General features: G+C 37.0%; 1 protein-coding gene across 2 annotated transcripts in view; it reads right to left on the bottom strand.

Annotated features, from left to right (window-relative positions):
* Positions 1-2,166: 2,166 nt before the first annotated feature.
* Positions 2,167-15,403, bottom strand: part of sema4ba (sema domain, immunoglobulin domain (Ig), transmembrane domain (TM) and short cytoplasmic domain, (semaphorin) 4Ba) — a 114,563-nt gene continuing 101,326 nt past the window's right edge. For both annotated transcript variants that reach the window (XM_079874618.1, XM_079874619.1), the window contains 7 exons: positions 10,793-10,974; positions 10,197-10,347; positions 8,427-8,637; positions 7,661-7,776; positions 7,138-7,295; positions 6,157-6,251; positions 2,167-4,943 (listed from right to left, as the gene is read on the bottom strand). In XM_079874618.1, coding sequence (XP_079730744.1) covers positions 4,180-4,943; positions 6,157-6,251; positions 7,138-7,295; positions 7,661-7,776; positions 8,427-8,637; positions 10,197-10,347; positions 10,793-10,974 — 1,677 coding nt within the window. In that variant the 3' untranslated portion in view covers positions 2,167-4,179. The remainder of the gene's footprint in view (positions 4,944-6,156; positions 6,252-7,137; positions 7,296-7,660; positions 7,777-8,426; positions 8,638-10,196; positions 10,348-10,792; positions 10,975-15,403) is intronic.

Here is a 15,403-nt window from a genome sequence, read left to right as displayed (position 1 = left end):
CAATTTAACACATAAATAAAAATAAAAGTATATTAAAAAAGCTGAATAAAAGTATTAATTTATTTAAAAAAAATATACTGACCCTAAACTTTTGAACTGTAGTGTATATTGTTACAAAATATTTATATTTTAAATAAATGCTTTTTTTTTTTTTTTACTTTTTATTCATCAAAGTATCCTGAAAAAAAAAATTAAGCAGCAAAACTGTTTCCAACATTGATAATAAATCAGCATATTATAATGATTTCTGAAGGATCATGTGACACTGAAGACTGGAGTAATGATGCTGAAAATTCAGCTTTGCATCACAGAAATAAATTATATTTTAAAAGCATGAAAACCATTATTTAAAATGTTATAATATTTCACAATATTACTGTTTTTTTCTGTATCTTTGGTCAAATAAATGCAGGCTTGATGAGCAGGAAAAAACTTCTTTAAAAACATTAAAAATAGTAATGTTTCCAAACTTTTGACCGGTACTGTATTTGTAAAGATATTTACATAAAAGAGAGCCTATGAAACCTAAAGTGTCCATAAAATGTATAAGCTATGTGTTTATGAGATTTTACAGTAGGCCTATATCTTTTCATTAATCATATATATAATTTGATGCCACTCGACTCAAAACTTTAGCTTGCAAGTTTCAAAACTGTAATTGACCCGAATAATGTTGAATCAGTCAAAATCAGTGGGTTTATTTCTTTTATTTAAAAAATTAAAATTAAAGTGCTTTTATGTACAATATAATAAAAACAACAAAACAGTAGTGATGTATAATACAAAAAATACATTTCACAACAGGTTTTTTTTCTTTACATTGGCAGCAAAATGTACAAATACACCTTTACATTAAAGTTTACAAGACATTAACTTACAATAGATCAGAGCATCTTGGTGCGCCATTATAAAGAATGTATCTGAGCGTTTAAGAGTGTAACAGACTACTGCAGTCCAGCAACTCTTATGTCTGAGTCAGCACTGAAATATGTGACTATACGACTATCTATATACGTAACTAAATCTACCGCTTGTAGGTAGCAGCTGATGTACAGTGAAGTTTTCACATTGTCTACTCTGTAAAACGGCACGCTAGTGATAATAATCAGATGATGTAAAATTTGCTTACAGTTTAAATGATTTTTGCATGATATCTTGAATGTGATTTTCAAACAGAGGTCTGAGTATATGTTTATTATTACAAATACATGTTTTTTTTTTCTTCTTTTTCTGTGCTTGAAATATGTTCAGTAAGTGTTTTGTGTTTGTGTGATTGATATATATATATTCATATATTAGGGGACCTCTGTAGATATTAATAAGCACAGTGGAGACATACCCTTGCAGTGGACTGTTGCACAGAAGACCATTCGATATACAGTGGTTTGCGACTTTAGGTGTAGTCCACCAGAGCAGACATGCATGTGAGGTTTGCTCTTTGTTCACGTGTTTTAGTCACAAAAAGGCTACAAGATTACATTTGATTTCCCGCAAACCCTTTAAGTCACCAAATCTAGCTCAGAGGCTTTAACTAAACCATTCAGTTGGTACTTGCTACAGAAATGTCAGGAGAACATTCATCCCCAGACACTTTCATTCGAACCATTGCCACTTTCTGTGCAAATACAATAGAAAAAAAAAAAAAAAAGAATTGTAATGCATTCTGGTAAAAAAAAAGAAAAAAAAGAAAAGCAGAATGTAAAAACATTAAATGTCGTTCATTACCTTTCCTTACAAATACAATTGCACAACTTTGTGATCAAAGTCATTGTCCGTCAATATCATGGAAAAGTAAATGTCCCGCTTTCAAACATTCAGCATACATTTAAATAAGACACAATGTTTCTATTGAAAGAAGAATTTCGGAACACTTTCAATCAATACATAACTACATTCACAATACAAATGTCTGTGTGATCTTTAAAGATCAATGGCAATGAAACATTACACACTTGGGTGGTGTAATATACAATGCTTGTCTTTGGGAATTTTACTGGAAATAGATGTTTCTTAAAAATTATTATTATTTTGTCCGTGTGTTCTTAACTATACATTTTTACATGGATCCTTATGTTGATGCTATACTAACTTACATTTGTGCGCAAGTTATTATCCCCATCCCCAATGCTTTGCAGTAACAAGTAATGTAGTGTTTGAAATCGAACCAGTATGTCACTCTTGGCAGCTGACGATTTATCACGTAGTTTCATATACCTATATGTCATTGCTCCCACCCAAAAACATCTGTTAGCCTGCTTTGACTTAAGGTGTTATAGTGAACATGGCACTTTTTCATGAAAAAAAAAAAATCTGCTGGTCACTTTACACTCTTCGGGAGCATAGATCTCATAGCTTAGCGTAAAATTGGCATGTAAAGTCGGTTTCATTCTGTCCGAATGCAAATTCAACATTAAGATTTACAACATGGCAATATAAATGTCTTTAATCTGAGAGAAGTACACTTTTGAGTCAAGAGAACAGCTCTTGAGAGATCCGTAGACCACTTGGGCTTCTGAGAGATGTAAAATGAGAGAATCTAAAATATTTTGGCACAAAAAAAAAATGGATCGGTAAACGTTTGGTCACTTCTATTGACTATTTATGAAGAAATATTTATGTAGAAAATTCTGCTTTCATTTACTCATGTTCTTCCAAACTTCTATGACTTTCTTATGCTGAGCACAAATGGAGATAATTTGAAGAACTGTTTTTGTCTAAACAATGAAAGTCAGTGGGGTCCAAAACAATATTGGACCCCATTGGCTTTCATTGTTAGGACAAAAAAAAAGGAGAGAATGGTAGAATGATAGGTGAGTAAATGATGACAGAATTTTCATTTTTGGGTGAACTATACCCTTTAAACTAGAGGTTCTCAACCAGGGGGCCAAACGGGCTTCAAGATAACTTAAAATGATTACAAATAAGACTGAATAAGCAATTAAATAAGTCAAAAAAACTAAAAATCATATAAATCGTTGTTGTTTTTTTGGTCTTTAAAGAACCAGGATTCCAAAAATCTCTATATATGTACGAGAAAGCCTCATTTTAAAAGTGTGATTTGTAGAAGTCATCTTAAATGAATAAAATCTTATACATTTTTTATAATGAACATCTTTTATCAGGTAGAAATTGTGATTCAATTATTATTATAATTGATCAAATCCTTAATCCTTATCAATAGTAAACAACTGGGAAAAGACATTCAGATTTTGTTGTGGACAATGAGTGCTGGAGTCAAAAAGGCTGAGAACCTCTGCTTTAAATGATTTTTGAATTCCATTGATCAATTAGCAACTGATTGTGACTGGGGTATAAATAATCATATTTCTGCATCTTCAGAATGTAATTTGTGCCTTGGGATGTACTCTTAGTATTGCTAACATGCCTTCTTTGGAGTCCTCTACACATTGAAACCTCATTGTGGGCTCTTTATATGCCTCAATCTCACTTGCATACTTTATTTAACATGTGTACCTCTGAAGAAGCGGTGTAGAATACTGAGGTCGTGGCATCACTTATTGTACTAGGACAGCCGTGTACTGTTTTGTTAGCTCTCTACACGATGCTTCTCCTTTATGTGATTTGCATAGTATGCCTGCTATGTGCTGAGGTCATGATGATATACTGTGCAAAGGTTTTGCATATATCATCAAAGCTTTGTTTTGATGCACCACTACATCTTACATTGTGTTGAAATGTCAGCTAATCATTTCACGTCAGGCACTATGTTTAGCAGAGACTCTATTCTAGACTAAAGTTTGAATCTTCTCGTTCACAGGACGACCAACTCTACGCCGCGGACCGAGGGATGAGATGGGAGCATGACAGGTTAGTGAACCCTGAGGGCATCGTATTGCTTTCACACAGATGCCACCAGACATTTTTGGACGGAGGACCGGGGCGGGACGACTGGATTGGCGTCTCTCGCAATGCCCACCTTATTTTTTTCAAAGTGTACCCGAGGCCTTGCGTCCCGCTCGTCGTGGCTCTGGGCGCTTCACAGACTTGGCAGTGACTGAGAAATGTGAACAGATCACCAAGACAAAATGAGAGGAGACAAAGTGCAAAATAAAACCCAGTGATGGTACGTTTCCAGTCATTTTCAGTCTGTCCCTCCCTTGGTGCTGTTCAGTTCAGAGGCCACTATTTTTTTTTTTTTAACAGTCATCCCAAACAAACTTAAACAATCGAGTCTTTGATTTCCGAGCCCAGTCGTACTCGAGGCCGCGGGCAATTCGGCGAGATTTCCACGTGGCTCTCTTTTAAGTTCAATGGTCTCTTTTCGGATTCCGAGAAGCTCTTGCTGTTCTCGGGTGAGGAGCACTCGTGGGTTGGAGTGCTGCAGATGTAGTTATCATTGAGCGTCTGGTAGCCCTTGTGGTCAGACACAGAGGGCGGGATATTGTTGCCATTTAATGGAAGGCTTTCCGTGTGCTTCCCTGGAATTCGCGGTTTCTTCTGTTGCATGTTGGGGCACTCGCCTTCCTTCAGCATGGACTTCATCCTATCTCGGTTCCTGTATGCCACGAACAGCGACAGGACCACCAGGGAGAACACCAGTAAGGCACACACAACAATCAGTTCATTCCAGTAGGTTTTGGTTTTCTGCGGCGACCACGTTTCCCCGGGCAGGATAATCGCCTCCTCTTTGGGCACGAGCTGCGTTCGGGAACGTCCAGTCAGGGTGGTGCTTTCGTGCTCTGCTTTAACGCAATAATTGGCCAGAAGCTGTCGGTAGCCACCTTCTTCAGACCAACATTCATAGATCTCCTCCCTGTCCACTTGGGCTACAACCACCAGGCCGCCGTCAGGACTAGGGTAGACGAATCGCTCGGCGGTTTGACTGTACTCCCATCGCCTCTCAGCCAAGTTGGATCGCAGCTTGCAGGGTAAAACCGTAAATGTGTTGACTGGTATTTGTACCACATGACATGATGGAACACCTGTGGGTTAGATGGGTCTTATTAGTTACTAATAAATCAAACATTTATCTGACATATTAGCAAACCACCACGCAACCACTTCAATCACTTACAGTCTATCAGAGCATCGTGCCGGAGGCACTATGTAAATGTGTTTGGTCATGCCACATGCCACAGTGCTTTTGTAATTGTAACAGCTTGCCTTAGCCTCATGCACTCTATAGCACTTTGTTGGAAATAAATCCTACAAATAGTGATTCACACCGTTTAGATATTGTAAAGGGCCTTTCACAGTGAGCGTGATTAGCCGATGTATGTCGCGATGACGCTCTAGAATCGTAACAATAGATTCTAGAAACAATGGAACTATTTGTGTGTGACGGCGAGATTTTTTTCGCGACTAGTGTGTCCCGCGATGAAACAAGCCGTCCAATTAGATTCCAGCTTCCCCGAGCCGCTGCTGTTGCACAAAAGTGTGAGAGTGATGGCACTATTTTGAAAACCTGTACACCAAAGAAAAGTATGAATGGATGTTGAGTGTTATCAGTGGTGTTTAGGAACTGATTTATTCTTACATGTTCTTTATACAGATTATCATTTCTATTCATTTCCCATTATGCGATATGGAGAGATTGAAAAGCGTACAGAGTGTGTCGGTGAGCTCATTCGCTCCAGAGCTTCCAATCATATCATGTGATCATAACTCCTGCCCTTCTGAATGGCGACGTTGTGTTCATTTCCTCGTTCTGAGCTCAGCACATAAACAACTGAGAGAAGCATTTCTACAGATGAAACATGAAGCCGGCTCGGGGTCTTTTTTATAACAATAAAGAATGAGAAATTCTAAGCAGGTGTTGCATTCAGTTCATTATAAAACACTACAAATAATGCACGTCTGCCCATTATTTAATCAAAATCCACTTTAGATCGCAGTCGGGGGTTATTACACACACTCGATGATGGTTTCTGTGTAGTCCCAAACTTTATTTATCTTAATTTACTGTTGTATGTCGTGCAGCGGACGATGTTAAAGCCAAATGGGAAAACCTACGAGATACATACATGAGGAGAAATGTATTCTTGGTCAGCGCCACCTATCGTGCCAGCGTGAATTAGCTGAAGGCAATCAATCGTTTTGCGTTCAGTGTGAAAGCGCCGTTCGTCAGCCATTCGCTTAGCTTTATCGTGTCATGCTCAGTGTGAAAGGGCTTTTTTAAGCATGGCTTTTACTCACGTGGTGGAATCGGTCGGCCTGGCATTGAACGAGGGCTTTGCATTGTTATTTTGCACATGGCAGTGTTGGCATCATCTACATCTTGTTGCCATTGACTAGGAAGAAAAGAGCAGATACTAAAATTCAGTTCATGCATACAGTAAACTAAAAAAAAAACACTTCAAAGGTTTGGGGTCAGAAAGATTTTTTTTTAAATTACTACTTTTATCTGACAAGAACACATTAAAATGATCAAAAGTAACAGTAAAGAGATTTCTAATGTTATAAAAGATTTATATTTCAAATAAATGGTGTTCTTTTATTCATCAAAGAATCCTGAACCATATCACGGTTTGCAGAACTGTTTTCAACATTGATAATAATAATAAATAAAGATAATAAGCACCAAATCAGCATATTATGTTTGATTTTTGAAGGATTATATGAAAGTAAATCTATTCTATGATGAGCAATTTTTTTTTTAGTAAAATTCATTTTAGTATTTTGTCATGGTTGTTCATCTGTCCTGATGATCATAATTTAGAAAGAATTAAAAGAATGAAATTCTTGAAAAGAAAACCTTAAGTAGTTTGGCATAAATAAAAATAAATTAGCAGTTTTGTTCAAATATTATTAATATATGAAAAACTTTTGTCTCCCAAATCAAAGTCATATGGTGCAACCAATGTGCACAGCAATAAAACCAGAAAATTATGTCAGAGGACCCCTGCAAACCCTCATGGGATGTGTGTCAAGGTCAGAAAGTCTCTAAAAATATTGTCAGGCAAGTTTAGTTCAGTTTGTAAAATGGTATATAGTTCATTCCACTCAAAAACCTATTTGACAATAATGCTACTCTCACAAGTAATCAAGGTGTAAGGAAACCGTGTTCATTTATGTACGTGTGTTTTGTGAAAATGTTTTAAACTGTATTTTTAATACTTGTTAGTATACTAATTGGAGTGCAATAGATGCTAGTACAAGTAATGGAAATATGCTAACCTCTTAGCTGGAGCATGTTTGATATTTGAACACTGCTTCCCTGTCCAGGCACAGTAAGGATCTCTCGACAGCACACACTCTCCACAGCTCTGGTAGTTGGAGCAGTTGGCAAGAGGGATTTCAACCAGCCCAGAATAGCTGGACACAAACAACAGTCCCTGTTGGAAATGCAAACACATCAGAAATGAGACACTTTCTCATACAGTAAAAACATACAGTAAATGCTAATAGATGATAATTGCAGAGACAGAGGCAATATGCCTTATTAAAATAGCTCATATGGTGTAAGATATACAGATGAAGTATAGACTGAGTAGTGTGCAGACAGAGCAGACACTGTTTGTTTCCCATCTGTTCACACATTTCCCCTGAGAAGAAAACAGGGACGCAATTATCTCCCTCCCAGGCCTCACTATCTCTACGGTTGAAGGGTCCTTTTTCCGGCCGCGCTGTCATTTCACTAATGCATTATGTTCTTCAGCATGCATAACAAGTACAATGATAGTAGATGAGTTTAAGGGACCTTTTCATCATCCAGTTCGATGTGTTGCACAGAAAGAGGCTCGGGGAAAATCACCAGCTCTTCAATGATATACATCTTCTGATTAACGTTGATGGCTTTGTGAATCCTGCCATCATCTGAAACGAAACGCAAGTGATGTGAGACGAAGCTTTCATGATTTTTATAAAGCATACCTAAGAATACATTTTATATTGTTAGTAGTATTTCAAGATTAACACTTTCTGGACTGAAGAAACTTAGGTTTACTTAAAATGTGAGTGTTAAATATGATACATCATGCTTTTGATGAACAATTATTTTAACATCTCTCAATCATCATTGAATTGCATTGCATTTTGCCCCCACAATTAAATCTACAGAGCTTTGATCATACAAACCAAGCATTTAAATATCAGACATTATTGTGATTATCATAAAAGCCGGATGTATCAAATATCATACAGCTTATTTCATATATCTTTCTTTGTGTTTTACAGAAAATTAGTAAATTATGACATTTCGGGGTGAACTACCCCTTTAAGCACTGAATCTGTAGTTACGGACCAGCATGAATGTGTAAAGCAACAGATAAAGTCATGCTGCTTTATATAAAGGTTTGATTTCTCAAGTCTAAAATCCTCGACTTAAAATCCCTTATAGTAAAATCTTAATGGGGATTAGGGCAACAATCAAAAAGCCTTTAATGCAGGAATATTAGTATAAAAATCAGATTTGCAATGGTGTATTCCTGAGCTTTCCATGCATATGCGGTGTTCTAAGACCTCACCTGTGCCGATGAAGAGCACATCGTAGGTCTTGTGAAGAGCCTGTACTCGGTGCACAGCGAGCTGCGTGTAGCGCACGTTTCGTTTGAGGAGCAGAGGCTGGCTGCGAATCACGCTGTCCATGAGGAAGTGGTCCTTCACAAAGTTCAGCACTTTATCAGGCATGTGCAGAGAGGAGGAGATCCCTTGGGCACGGGCCGCGTTGGTGATGCACTGCAGGAAGATGGAAAAAAGATGCTTCAGAAACACTGCACAATATCCAAATCGCTATTTTTCTCAGTGATGTTTGGTGAGTGGCAGCTTGATTACGCCAAAATCAATGTAACTTTCAACACAAACACCAATGTCAAGTCAAGATTGGAAGTGTGATTGAAAAGGTCGGTAACACTTTAGTGTAGGGCCCAATTCTCACTATTAACTAGTTGCTTATTATTAGCATGCATATTACTAGGATATTGGCTGTTTATTAGTACTTAAAAAGCACATATTAATGCCTTATTCTATATGACCATATTCTACATCCTTTAATCCTACCCAAAAACCTTACTAACTATTAATAAGCAGTAATTAGGAGTTTATTGTGGCAAAAGTCATAGTATTGTAAGTTAATAGTGAGAATTGGACCTTAATCTAAAGTGTGACCCAAAGATCTTGTACTCAGACGACCTGAACTCACGGTCATATAATCTCTGCGTAATGCTGCCTAAGAATGAAATTTGTTAGCTAGAATTGGCATTTGAAAATCTTATTACAACCGTTGACCAGTATAGATGTTCTAAGTCACTATAAAATCAATGTGGACAGTTCTTATTTTTGTATGTAGGATTGCATTTATCCATGCATCATTATTTTTTTTAGCCCTCATCATTTTTCATCAAACATCCTCTCCCCGTCGCAACAACATCTCTTCTCTGATGATGTGTGCACCGTTGCGAAAACGGGACAGTAATCTCTCCCTTCCAGCAACCTGTCACTCAGCGAAAAACGACAATGATCCAATCAGTTCCTGATGGACAAATCAAGTCCCGTTCTCGTTCGAGAAGCCATTTCACTCGAATATACATCACAATCACAATTTTCATTTCATGCCGACTTTAAAATAGGCTACAAGATAGTTTAGAAGAGATGGGTCAGTTTGTTCTCAGTTTGTTCAACTAGTTCTAGAGATCTTTTTCGAGTATCTTTTTTCTGTTTCTTCTCTTAAAGGGATAGTTCACCCAAATATATATATTTCTGTCATTATTTACCTTCATGTCATTCCAAACCTGTATAACTTTCTTTCTTCAGTGGAACATAAAGGAATATATTCTGAAGAATGTTGATAACCAAACAGCTTTGGTTACCATTGACTTCCATTGTACAGGGTGGGCCATTTATATGGATACACCGTAATAACATGGGAATGGTTGGTGATTTTAAAGTCCTGTTTGTGGACTTCTAAATGGCCACCATGGTCACCACCCATCTTGAGGAGTTTGCCCCCTCACATAGACTAATGTGCCACAAACAGGACTTTAATATCACCAACCATTCCCATGTTATTACGGTGTATCCATATAAATGGCCCACCCTGTATAAGACAAACAAAAAAACGCTGAGACATTTCTCAAAATGTTCCACATAAGACAGACTTGGAATGACATCAGGCTGAGTAATTGATGACGGTTTTTATGATGCAGTGTTTTTTTTTTTTTTTAAACACTCTTCAAGTCCCCCACGTTCGGTTCTGTTGCGTTTCATCGAGTTGTTTTTGAACATAACACGAAACGTACCGCTCCAGGTCTGGGTTCTGGTACTTGGTGGTTGTAGGTGTACCACTGCTGCGTCTCCCGATTCACTTCCCGGTAACGTCCATTAAACGCCTCTTCAACCTGGTCCATGGTAAACGCACATACAGCTGAGCTTCCTGAAGCACCTTTGTACCTGTACACACAAACACAACATTCATTACAATCAGTCTACATTTGCATATTCATCAACAACCTCACTTACTCGCACCTTAAAGACAGAAACAGGAGCTGAAAAATCAGAGTGCACACAAAATGCAAAAGCGTCTTATTTAACCTCAGACATAACAGGTGCGTAGGCGGACACAAGAGGGAGGCTATTCTGAGTCTCGCTGACATCTCCTGCCTGTCCCGTCTCTTTTGCCCCATGTTAATGCACTCAATCAATACCCACAACTCCCACACTAAGTACAGCAAAAGGATTCTGGTTGAGTGCCAGGCAGGGTTCAATAACAGAAATGAACGCTGGATTTCTTCTTTTTCTCAAAGGTTCATGAGTAACACAAACATAGCCACAATGGTATTCACTGTATTATCTGTATTCTAAATGCAATTTCAGGAGATATAGCGTAATACGTTACCACTGTGAGGTGAAGACTCCATAAAACACAGTGCTCTTCCAGGCCTCTTTGCTGGGGGTCAGTACAAACATGTCCTGGATAATGTTGAAGGGGAACCCATCGTCAGGCAATGAACACAGGAGCTGGGCTTTCAGAAAGGTTGTCCATTTCTTTTGAAGAACCCTCTCTCCACCTTTATCACCCTGTGGAAATACAGATAGAAATCAGTGTTATTTTAGTTTTATATTATAGTATTTGCTCAACTGGTAACATATGGTTTGATTCCCTGGAAACACTCAAATACTAGCAAAACTCTGAAGTTGCTTTGGATAAAAGCGTCTGCCATAAATGTGAAAGTAAATTGAGGAGGATATGTGCAAAGACTTGTTATGAGCATTTCTGACCACGAGAGGGAACTAGAAGCTGCTGTCGATTCCAACAAGCTGGTGCATCAGCCAATGGAAATGCTGATTATGATGGCAACTTTCTCTCTTACGTAAAGATTTAGAACTGGACAAGGACTGCAGCTTCTATCACATGTTGTGCATTAAGACTGAGTACAACAGTGTGTTTTTGGGATTGAGGCCCTGAGGGTGTACAGGCCTTAACTTTGGTACTTTTAAGTCCCTTTAAACAAAACAGGCAGAATAATTCAAGGGCTTTAACGTCTATCAGAAGAGAAAACACAGTTATGAGAATTTCCCAATTAATATTATAGATCTGTTTTGCTGTTCAACATAATAAAAAAGAAAAGACGAAAGGGAAAATGTGACTGATATCGTGATAAGGAAATGATGTAACTAATTCTTGGATTAAAGACAATTGCTTAATCTGATACTGATTTGACTTCCCCCTTTGTTGTCAAGTATGATGCACTATTCACTATGCTGGAGTTCATTATACAAAAAGTACCCTAAAAAGTAAGACAAATATTGGTTTAAAAGTGATCTAAAGATAAAATTACAGTTAGGAAGAAAAAGGCATAGTGGAAACTTGAGGGAAGGGATGTTGGAGAATAAACCCTATGACACAGGTGAAGAAGAACAAAGCCACACCATGAATCAACTCAATATTTTTGTTGTTCAGGGCAGCTTTATATTAGTGTCAACCCTCGCTCAAGCAGAACTTCATACTGAACACCTGAACAAACAAATGGCCAGAGAGATACAATCAAAGACGAGAACAGAAGTAGAAGTTTGGGCAAAGAGCAGGGCAGAGAAACAGACAAATAAGAAGTACAAATGGCCTGAACGACAGCCAGAGGTACGTAAAGCAGAGGTCCCAAAAGCACAATTTTTATTCATCCATGTCAGCTGCTCTCCAAAGAAAATGAGCTTTCCTTTAATTATAATATTATTGTAATCCAGCACGCAGGACAACGCCTTCCCATACCAGCAGGACCGGCAACAACACATTCCAATAAAATCTTTTAAAGGGAAACTCCCACCCATCATTGAGAAGGAGAGTTTAGCACTGTAAACCTACAGCTGAAGGCTAAGTTACACTATAATCCATGAATGTGCTTGGACCATCAAAATCACACAGTAAATGTTCTGCACAATAACATATAAAATTGCTAAGCTAATTAATCCATAATTGCTTTATTGGTTTTGGTCAAAGCTTATTTTAAGCAGTTTTTTAAGTTAAAATCATTTATATTATGTAATAGCAAATTAATGTACACTCAAAAAAATGATTTTAGCTCTTTGTTCAATTTCATTAATTAAAATGAGCATATACAACTCAACCCTTCATAGAAATGATTCCAGCTTAATTTCATTAAATGTAATCAATGTAATTTTTAAAAAATTTGGTTTACCAAATTTTTTTTAATTGAGTCAACATGAATATTTTTCGTTCGTCTTAACCGGATGTCACTCAAAAAAAGAATTTTGGCCTCTTGTTAAAATAATTAATTACAATAAGCAAAAGTAACATGATTGTTTAATATTGTCACAACTTAATTTAATTGTGTCCAATCAACCTAATTAATTTGTGTGAAAACTACATGAATCATTGTTGTTGACATCTAACTGGGCAGGGGATCTGTAGTTCCCAGCATGCTTTGCAAGGGATTGCATTAAGAGGGTCAATTTAGGGAAAAAGTGTTATTTTATGTGTTTTTCAGTAAATGGAAAGATGTTGTTAGTTAATGTTAGTGTTTAATGTTCAGTTATGTTATAAACTTAGAGGACTTTCTGTAATGTTTTTGAATTTTGTGGTTACCATTTTGCAGAAGAGTGGCGACTGTGTTTAGGCTGTGGGCTCAGTATTATGCTATATGTGCATTAAACCTCGTGTTCAGGCTGTGGGCACTCAGTATACACTGTGTAAACATCGCTCACAGACCTGCACAAGTAATAATTCAATTGAACACTAGTAGTGTCTATCATTAGAAGTGACCATAGAGTCAAATTAACTAAAATTATAATGTTGGTTATTTAAGGCAGGACAAAAACTAAATGTAGTTAACCTGACAAAACTTAATCTAGCAGGAATAACTAAATTAATTTAAATTCATACAACAATATTACAACAAATTATTTCAAACTATTTCGATTTTGTAGGAAAAATGTAATTCAATTTCGTGGAAAACCTTTCCTTAATTTAATTAAGTTCGTTCAACAGATTATTTTTTTGAGTGTATATAATACATAGAATTTTTTAATTACTATTATTTAAGGGTATTATTTTTAATGAGGTGCAGTGATGGGGAAAGTTATTTTTAAAAGAAATGCATTATAATATTGCATTACCCCTTAAAAAAAGTAACTACTTTGTTACTTTTTTATGGAAAGTAATGTTACATTACTTTTGCATTACTTTTTCTAACCAGGGCTGGGATTACTTGTTTGTTTTTTAATAACAAAACAAAAAAAAGTCAGCAGCAAGGACATTGGTTAATAAAGTGAGATTAAATACATAAAGTATATTTGTGTAATTTAACATATTTAATTAGTGCAGGTTTGCAATTCATAGTGTTTATTAATTTTGAGGAATACTGAATCTGTTTTTGTGCAAGTGAGATGAGTAAATGCATGCTCACATTTATGTATTTATATAAAATGTACATGTATATATAAATATATACATATATTTAGGGTATTTCTACAATGGCAGAACAGTGGTAGCTAAAAACTTAAAGGAGAAGCTTCCACATCTTGTATGCAATTCATTTCAATTGAAACCAAAGGATCTGCTCATTGTCATTCTGAGTGTAAATGATATGGTACGCTTTTAAATCCAAACCCCAGGTGCAATTCAGAAAGAATCTTAAAACAATAAGGAACTGTTGCAGCACGTAAATGGATAGTTTGACATGCTTCACAGTTTCCACTGGAATTTGACATGGTCATCTGTGCAAAAGTTCACCAATATCCATATTATAGTGACACGTGATTGGAGGTAAATTAGGAGTCAAAAAGAAAAGAAACCAAAATATAGAAAGAGCAGTGGAACTGAAATCATTCTCAGACTTCAAAAGCAAGACGAGAAGGCAAATGAATCTTGCAGATGTTGCACTCCGCTCATGCACCGCTCAGAACAGACAGGGTCAGTGCTTTAACCCAACTGGCAACGTAGAGACTCTCTTAAGATTCAGATCACTCCTTGCGCGCAAATACACCGATTTGAGATGAAGAGCATAAGCAAAGGGAAATCAAAAAAAAAAAAAATCACAGATGTGATAGGAAAGGGTTTGTGCATCGGTCCGTGAGCCTGGCTTTGTTGCATGTCACATCACAGAATGCACGACAATTAAGTCTGCTAATGGGCTTTGCAGGAGTCATTACGTTTGTTTACTACATGAGAGGAGATAAGGTACAAAAACCAAGAAAATGCAGCTTATAAACATAATCATTGCATTCCCTTCCTCATGGCTGGGCTCCAGTGGATCTGGTTGGAGGAATATGGGGCAAGCTAAAAAGGGAACCTGGGATAATGTTTAAGGTAGTGGATGCCAATAAGCAGGACACATTCCCCTGGCATTGCAACCGTTTAACTGTCAGGAGGCATTTCATGCAGCCTGTGTGATAATCCATATTACAAGGCAGGAAGACTGAAGTGCGTGAACCTTCTATCGGCTGCCACTTGGTAAATTAGCTGGTGTGAAAACGCAAACAATTAGGTAATTATTCTTACTGAAGCTGGTTAGAAAAGCCTATTTGAATAAGCTACATGGTCATCACTGAATGTTTCTATTCATCACTGCGTTTAAAAATACCAGGGGCTCAAAGTTACCAAAGCACCGTTAGCCTCCTGCTAGTAGATGCCATAACTACACTATCTGAACCCAAAAAGCATTTTTCTCCATTCATTGACATTCAAAATTGTTTGAATATTTTGACTTATTTTCGCAAGCAATGCTGATATTCAGACCAACAGCTTGGTTTTATGACACTGTAAAAAACAGAAGTTAAAATTTAGAAACGCATTTTAGACGTGTCTTTTCCTATCTTTACAGTGCTAAACAAAGTTTCAAACAAATCCAGCACACAGTTGTATTTAGTACCTGTGTTTTGTTTCGGTGGAGTGAATGTTTCAGTGACTCACTCTTACAGACAAGTGTTTCATTTCATTCAAGTTTGAATGAATTGTTTGAGTAAATGATTCAATGACTCACTCATACAGACA

Source organism: Squalius cephalus (assembly GCF_949319135.1).
Source record: "Squalius cephalus genome assembly, chromosome: 6".
Taxonomy (NCBI): Eukaryota; Metazoa; Chordata; class Actinopteri; order Cypriniformes; family Leuciscidae; genus Squalius; species Squalius cephalus.
The sequence above is the reverse complement of the archived record's forward strand: the minus strand, read 5'-3'. Positions and strand labels throughout refer to the sequence as shown.